The 8,694-nt window shown below is 37.3% G+C and overlaps 1 protein-coding gene across 2 annotated transcripts; it reads left to right on the top strand.

Moving 5' to 3' along the window:
• Nucleotides 1-776: 776 nt before the first annotated feature.
• Nucleotides 777-8,621, top strand: RB195_013453 (uncharacterized protein; the record flags this gene model as incomplete). 2 transcript variants are annotated; one of them, XM_064203273.1, is made up of 12 exons in its annotated part: nucleotides 777-784; nucleotides 1,745-1,838; nucleotides 1,906-2,085; nucleotides 3,198-3,318; nucleotides 3,399-3,529; nucleotides 4,571-4,701; nucleotides 5,307-5,465; nucleotides 6,096-6,250; nucleotides 6,688-6,830; nucleotides 7,656-7,745; nucleotides 7,807-7,926; nucleotides 8,550-8,621. In XM_064203273.1, the coding sequence occupies 12 exons, from the start codon at nucleotides 777-779 to the stop codon at nucleotides 8,619-8,621; spliced, it is 1,404 nt and encodes a 467-aa protein (XP_064059153.1). The 2 variants fall into 2 exon arrangements, with proteins under 2 accessions (XP_064059153.1, XP_064059154.1); XM_064203272.1 differs by lacking the exons at nucleotides 777-784; nucleotides 1,745-1,838 and having other exon boundaries at nucleotides 1,918-2,085.
• Nucleotides 8,622-8,694: the final 73 nt, after the last annotated feature.

Genomic DNA, 8,694 nt, shown 5'->3' with positions numbered 1-8,694 from the left:
CGCATATTTCCACGAAAAAAAAAACGCTGTACCATGAAAAGATTGGCACAGGTTATTTTTTACTTTCTCCTATTTCTTCTATTTCTACTTCTATTCTTTCTATTTTTCTATTTCGATTTGGAATTCTATTTCTTTTTCGTGATGGGGACATTTTTCAACTTTCGATTTCAAAAAGTCTTTCAATCCTTAAAAAAACCTCTTCAGAAATCTGCACAAACTTCTATTCTTTTTTCTTGTAATAACTTGATGTGTTTTTTTTTCACATCTGAGAAAGAAAAACGTAGTAGCCTGTTAACTTCTCGCTGGAACATCATTCTTTTGCACAAATTGTTGTTTTGTTTACATAGTAAACGCACTTAGATATAGTAAATTAATAAAATGTTTGGCATACCAACATATACTTATGTTTTGTACGGTGTTTTTATCCTTATCAATGCACTTTCGTTTAATGTGATCGAAACAAATAAAACAAACCATGAATAATGTTTTTGTGGTTTTGTTGTTGTTAAAGCCGGTGTCCTATGACTATTTGGGAACTATGTTATTCCTCGTTTCGCACATCAACGTACAATTCGTATTCGAATTCAAAAACTCACGAATTACGCCAAAAATCACTTCCTCAAAAGTTGCAGACTTTTTTTCAGCTGTCTATTTTTTTCTTCAACTACTTATGGTGACTATAACCACATTCTGCTAATCAGCTGCCGATTTTCCACCTGTTTTCTGGCGATAATTTTTTCCGCAGTAAAATTTCTTATCGTTACTACCGTAGGAGCATGTGTGTGTACGTTCCTCTTTCAGTAATATCACCTGAGAATTTCTTTGCTCCTGACGAGGAGCATTGTAGATTCATTTGATCCCTGATCCTCTACACTACTGGGATGAAGTGTAGTTGGAAGAGCCACCACTTAATAGCGCTCTTATTTCTGAAAGTGAATAAGTTAATAATACGGGGCTCTGAAACCTAAGCATTGGTCCTAGAGGATCTATGATATGTTAGCTAAAGTTACTTAGGCTACTTAGTTACCTAATAACTTACTTGTGAGTTACTAAGAGAAAATGCAAGACAGAGATTTCAGGAATAAGAGCGTGAAAAGAGCTCTCCCCACCAGACCAACTATACTTCACCTCATTGCTGCACTCATTTTTATTGCCCATAGTGCCGCAATTGCACACAGATGCGCGTCTCTAAAGCGGTCATGTCAGCATGTCAACGACGGAAATTTCATCTATTAGCACTCCTACTCTAGATTGCATAAACAGTGATTTAAGGCTTTTTGCAGTGAAATGTTCTTTTCAGTTGAAGCTATTCGATTCACATCATCCTCATGTTGTCGTTTTCATAATCCTCCTTCGGTCCTGTCGCGATCCTGTTCAGCATTTCAATTTTTCGAACTCTTTTCTTATGTCGATGTTACCGTAACCCATTAACTTCGAGGTTCACATAATTTTATTCTTCAACGGAATTCCTTCATTATTCTGCAGCAGAACCTCTATTTTTTTCTCCTGGAACTTTTTCTCAGAATTACTGCTATTTCCAATTTTCTATGCACTATTTACTTTATATTTTCTATTTATTTTACTTGCATACTATATTTTTCCGCGACATTGTTCGAGTTCATATTTCGTTTCATGGTTTCGTAATGATCACATGGGACCTTCATTTCGTTCCACAGCTGTCTAATTCATAAGTAACAATCGTTATACTTTTATTATTGCAGAGATAACTGACTATTTGTCGTAGGTGTTCGGGTTGCGCGTGTTTAATTGTTGGTCCGAACCGGAAAAACTCTCCTACTCCTACCGAATTACCTCGTCGTTCGCCATTTACTCGATATGTATGTGCCGAAGTTTACTGCTATATGTATGCGCATGCGATCGGAGGAATGTTTTCGTTGTTTTCAGAGGGGTGCACGTATGAGTGTCGGCGATTTGTTGGAGGATTCGCTCGACGTGTGCGATACCTCTCCATCGGATTCATTCACACAGATTCAATTTCTTTTTCGTGCCTATCTAATGCCGATCACCTACCTTTTCGGCATAGTCTCCAATTCGATCAACGTGATCGTCTTTTCGCATAAAACCGTGAGTTTTCCTTCCTACTACTTTCTTTCCAGTCAACTTAGCTGACATCTGCTCGAGATGATTAGTAATCTCACCCATAGGCTCTACGTATTTTTTGTTTCCCAGAATGAGAAAGCGAGAGAGCGAATTAATTGGAACTCGACACACTGTAGTGCGAGCCGTTCGTATGTTGATTGTTTTTGCATAGGCTTAGGAAAAGACGAAGTGAGAAAGAGCTGAAGGGAGTGAAAAGCCTGCAAAAGTATCGTAGGAGAAGATTTTGTGCAAATCTGTACGGATGTTTTTATATTATTATATATTATATTCTTCTTCTCTTCTTTTCTTTGGTGCACCATTGGTGTAGATATGAATAAATAAATATACTCATACTTCAATAAAATGCACTTCAAAAATTGTCCCACATTCCCTTCACTTTCGATACTCCAGGAATTCACTCCTTCTCGAAACATTTCGAAGGTATTTTATCTCCGCTTTTTTGGATATGTTATAACAATGATAGTTTGATATTAATTCAAGTTAATTTATGTTTTGATTTTCAGTTTAATATTTATCAAGACCGTGCCCATTTAATGTTTTGATTGCTAGGAAATTTACACAGAATTATGCGTAATTTCAAACTACTCCTTACGTGTACCTGTTTGCCAAAAATCTTAATTATTGTGGTAGGGACCAGAGATCTAGTAATATTGAATATGATGCAATTAATGTGCTACATTTCTTGAGTTTGGACTCTACTTTAAATATATTGGGTTCGGAACTAATTGTGTATAACGATATTTAAGGAATGGTTGATTTTGTTTCTATTCCATAAACTTTACTTTTTGGAATCTCATTGCTATAACAAATTTCTGGTTTTTTTTCGATATTTTTTGTACTTCATATGGGTGGGTGAAAAGTATGTCTATGGTATAGATCAGACCACTAAGATACGCCAACCTGTGAAACTTGAGCTCTGAAATTTGGAAGTGGTTACTTTTCTTTTCTTTTACATTTCTATTCCAAACAGATAATTTCCGCAGCATCATCAGTTAGAGCTTTTTTTTGCTTGTTTTGTGAATTACCGATTTTACTTTTATTACTTCTGTGTATAACACTGAAAAAGTCTGTTTCAGATGCGTAGCCAACCAGTCAACTGGTTTTTCCTTGTATTGTCACTTAGTGACCTTACCGTACTCATTGCCTCATTTTTTGTATTCTCTGTCCCAGTCTATGCAGAAGTGGCAGACGACATCGGTAAGCGCACAGTATACATGTACTTGCAACTTATACGCAACTTTCTGTTTATTCCTTTTGTACTCAATGTGAACTTGCAGAAATGACCCGGATCTCCTCTGTTTTGATAGTATGGTTTTATCCGCTGGCACAAACTGGGCTTACTATGTCCGTTTACCTCACTATACTTGTCTCGGTGCATCGCTTCCTGGGAGTTTGTCATCCGTTTCTGGTATGATTTCATTTTCTCGCTACTAGATATTTCTTTAGATCAGTTGCTATGAATCCCGTAGATGGGTCATTAGAATACAAATGCATTATCTGGCTGTTTTACGAAACGATGTGTAACCATAATTCAGTTTGATTTTGCTCCACTAAGAATGCATGAAAGAAAGTTTGCTTGTTTGCCTGTCACATTGCTGTTTAAATACCTTAGCCAAAGTACTAGAGAATGTTTGTAGAAGTAATGCTTCGAAACTGAGCCCACTAACTATTTTAGACTTCGAAATCTATGCGTGAAATCAGTAGAAATAAAAGAAATTAATACCAAAATAATAAGCCCACATCATGTCAATGTTCCGAGTTACTACCTGGAATTGTCTTTAAATTTGACAAAATTGCAGTTAACCTTCAATCGAATTCTATGTGTGTGTGTGTTTTTTTTTCTTTCCGCAACACCCGTCTGCGATTGCAGACAAATACCAAGCAACCTCGTTTTGAATTGCAGAATTTCCCAAATCCTAACAATAATTACCGAGATGAAATGGGAATAACTGCTTTAGTGGGGATATTTAGCATAGCAAAATAAGGCGACCTTGCTTTAGCAGCAAAGACAAGACATTTTTGTGGAATCTCCTCTTCCGCTTTCCGTTCCATCTTTTGCTGGCATACTTTTGTCTCATATATCTCGAGGTTTGGCTCAGAGTTCGAGAAATGTCAGCGAGAAAGACATCTTTCCCCCAAACCGCTGTAACCAGATGAAAAGTCAAAAAGATTCTATAACAAAAAAAAAAAGGAGAAAAAGATCCTACCTGCGATTAGGAAGCCAGAGAGGTGGTTGGTATTTGTTCGTACTATCGCTCCATAAAAAGCTTTAAGATTATAGCTTCTCAAAGATGAATTTTAGCGTGATATGATAATGTTAGTTTGGAAGGGATTTTCATGCTTATACCAGTAGGAATTGTCACAGAAATGTAGTCTCATGGAAATAATTCTAGTTTATAGCTTTTTGTGTTGATGACAGGATACTCATCGAACGAAGACTGTCCTTCAGATTCGAAGAGTCTCAAATTCGTCCGCCGTTAAAGGTGTGATCGTATCAGCACTGGCTTTCGCATTTCTTTTCAACACGAGTCGATGGTTCGAACTTCAAGCAGTGCCTTGCTACTCCAAAAGACACGACAGGTGAGCATCTTTGTTTGAGGTGCTAGGAAAAATATTGGGCCCTGAAACTCGAGGATGAGAACAAACTGAATTCCTTCTTCTACTTGAAACATTTGATAAGCTTTTTTTCGTGAGCATTCACGGCAGAAATAAATGTCTCTACAAATTTGTCATGTATGTTCAAAAATGCAATATCAACTAGCCGCCTGGACATTGCACGAGCGCAAATGAATTATTACATGTTTTAGCCGTTTTAAATTATTTGTTATCTGCTTGTATGCTCGAACCCGAAAAGATGGGATCCTCAAACGAGCTCACATATTCGGCTAGACGAATCGCTTACTACATCCGAATAACAAACATGATTTTTTTCTGTGACGTAGAGAGTTGCAAAATAAGATATGTGTGAAACAATTCAGCAAATTCTGTCGTAAAATTGGGCTGCGAAAATGTAATTGATATCATGTTCTGTAGATCATATGCAGGTTTTTCCTTCCAATCCAGTTCTGTCTTCGGATTCTTTGCCGCCACCTAAATTTGTTTTTTCGTTTTATTATTAAGATTGCAACCATTGCTGTTAGCATCTTCTCCATAGTTGAGGAATTCAGCCACTATATTCATTTCAGCGAATCCCTGGTGGTTTATCCTACCGACCTAATGGTGAACAGCGTATATACTGTGGTATATCGCAATGCTGCTTATACTATGGTAATGTTCTTCCTACCGTTCGCCATTCTGACGTTTGTCAATCTTCGAATAATTGGCACTCTTAAGAATTCTTATAAGTGAGTTTTTTTTTGTCAAATATTGCAATTAGCTTAGCGACCTTAATAATTCTGTTAAGAATCAAGTTTGATATAAAAAGAGTACATTTTTGACACACATACTTATTTTTTAAGTAAGTAAGTATGCGCATAAGTATACGCTCATTTTCCACTGCCTTTCTCATTTTTTGGTAACTTTTACACTACTGTCAAAATGCAAACAATGATGTAACTTTTCCAGATGAGAATACGTAGTGAACTTTTACCAGTGAGTTATTTTGGGGCTTTTCGGATTTGTCAGTTTCAGAGGGAGACGTAACTCCCAGCATCAATTAGGCATTGTGTTTGAATCGAGCCGTCAACTTTTGATCTTGATTTTATTTCACGCTTCGAATTGATCCAATAAAATTTCACTCCATCTTATTTGCTAATATTCGTTTAGTACAGAGAACACGTATGCACTCATTTTCTTCTTTTCTTCTTCTTCTCTTAAGAACTCAATTAACTTCTCCTTTAATTGGCTTCACAAAGCAAAACCATAACGTTAATACCTCCTGCCCTCTTACTTATATATAAAATATTTTAGGGTTTGAAGTTTTTTTTCTGTTACTTCCATAAAACAGAGCAGCTTTCAACGTTTTTGTATTGCAGAATGAGGCGAATGATGACCATGCATCCACGTAAGAAGAAGGAGGGAAAGGTTGCAGACGATGGAGTTACCATGTCTCGGGAGTCAACTTCCAAAACCACCTCGTTCCTGACTACTAATTCGATTGCCGTGGCAAACAACAACAACAGCGGAAATGGCAAGTTGTGGATTAATAGAATGCAATCAAATTAAGTGTTCCGATGTGTTGATCGTCACGCATAAGTCCATACCCGGAGTAGAGAACAGCACATTGTGAACTGACTCCTCTAAGAACGTGGGAATGAGTGTGTGGTGCGAAAAACAAACCGCAAGTATATGAGGTGTTGGGAGTTTTTGTGAAAACAGCATTTTTAATTATCCGAATAAATTGGGGAAATGACATTATCATTGCGACATAGTAGCTAAGTGGCTGCTTCACGTAGTCCGTTTGCTCCTACACCTACCTTCAACACAAATCTTGTCCCGCCTAAAAATGATTGCGATGGTTTTTTTTTTGACCCTAAAGATAATCGTTTCGCAAAATTTGCATGCTCACATGTGTACTTATCTCACCTTTTACTATTTTTTATGGCAACATTAAGAGTGTTATTTCAGAGCGAAAAGAAAATGGCGTCACGGTGATGCTGGTGGCCATCACCACTGAATTTCTGTTATTCAATTTACTAGCATTTGCGAATAATATTCTGGAATTAACTGGAGCTTACGGACATTCACAATTGGAGACTTTTCTCGTAGAGGTGAGGTTTACTTTGGCTGTTCTCGGATTCCTCTTTTTTTCGTTTGTCCTAATCTAGCGTTTGTCAAATCTTTGAATAGACTTTGAAGTGCATTTTGTTCACCACAAGTAATGCTCACATCGCTAGATCCTAACTCTGAATCGGAAGAATGTTTATAGTTTGAAAAAGAGGACGGGTGCGGGAAACAATACGATGTCGTGCTCTGAACTTCTTGCGAATATTCTGTGAAATGTATTTAGCCTTAACAAGTGAAATTTCCGCAGTTTCAATTTTCTCTCTAGCGTTGTAACTCTGGCCACAGTGCATATTTACTTCTACTGGCTCTCTTCTAGCTCCTACTTTGAGTAGCCGTTCCAGTTCACTCTAACCAAAATCCCTAATTTATTGTAAGTTGATAAGATCTACTGTCAATATCACCGACAAAAAGTTGACTACAGAAAAATCACACAACGATTTTCAAATCAGTGATAAAGAAATCAGTAAGTTAAGCACGCAAATTATTCGCTTACACTTGCTTTCTTGTTACACCTTTCTTTATATGGGAACAAACTACGCTATGTCAAAAGCTGTTACGATCAGGCTTCGTATGGGCTTTCATCCTTTCTTAGAAGTCATAATGGATTCTATCGTATTCTGTGTGTCATAATTCCTTTATGGTGCAGGAAAAATGTAGGCAAGAATAATCGAATTTCGTAGTCAAGCCACAAAGTTTTGCAAAGATCTGTTTGATGTTCTTTGAAGTGAACGAAATATGAGATAAAACTAAGGATTGTTAAATGTTGCTACATCAAAGATGTACCTTTGTTTCAGTTTATCCCTTTTCAGGTTTCTGTCTTGCTCGTTAACATAAATGGTGCCTCAACAATAGTGATTTACCTCATATTTGGAAGCAAGTATCGTGCTCTTTTCGTGCAAGTAAGATAACTTCCTGTTTTTTTTTTAGAAAAAAAAGACAATTATTCCTACCTTATTTCAGCTTTTGCAAAAAGTAGGGATCAAGATCTGCACGAGAAAAAAATCTATGTTCACTAGTCAACCCCACTACGAAACTACGCAGCTACTACTAGATTCAAAAACTGATGACACCAAATGGAAGGTATTGTTCTTGCATTCACGTATTTCCGAACAATTCTTAAGTTAAGATTAGTGGTAGAAGTAGACAATCAACGATCGAATTGCAATATTGTCAAAAGGGGATCGATTAGTTTTTTTTTGACTTTTAGTTCCACTATTTTTGTCCAGATTTGTTAATTTTTTTAACCGCCATAAAAGGAAGGTGCACATTAATTATGGTCGGATCAAAACGACATGAAGCACGGACTGTTGCCTAAGCGGCTGTGCTCGAGCGGTTGGAATCGGGGTGGGACCATGGCGAACTACAGAGATGGGTGGCGGTAGTGAGGGTCCTTACACGATCCCAAGTGCTATGCTTCACCGCGCCGCTTCAAACGCAGCCGCTTACGCATCTGTCCGTGCTTCATGCCGTTTTGATCATTTTTGAGAAACAATACCGTTTCGAGATGTGCTGTACTTGACGTATTTATGTCATCCAAAAAAAAGAAAGGAAAAAGTGTTGTTAACATAGCTTCGAAGTTTGCTAAGTAACCCAGTACAATATGTAACCGACAGTGATAGGAATTATGGCAAGCACTTTAACAGAACATCCTTCACACCCATGTGTTTTACACATGTTGTGTTTACTTTAACACTTTTTCTCAGAGCCATCGAACAAACAACGGAACTGAGGAGCCGAAAAAGACCAGGAACACTGCAACGGTTAATAACACCTGACTAATGCAACGGTTCAACGGATATTTTCTTCAACCAGTTCAATCATCTCCTCATTGCACTCATGTATATCTAT

The sequence above is a fragment of the Necator americanus genome, chromosome V, assembly GCF_031761385.1.
Source record: "Necator americanus strain Aroian chromosome V, whole genome shotgun sequence".
NCBI classification, from domain to species: Eukaryota; Metazoa; Nematoda; class Chromadorea; order Rhabditida; family Ancylostomatidae; genus Necator; species Necator americanus.
The sequence above is the reverse complement of the archived record's forward strand: the minus strand, read 5'-3'. Positions and strand labels throughout refer to the sequence as shown.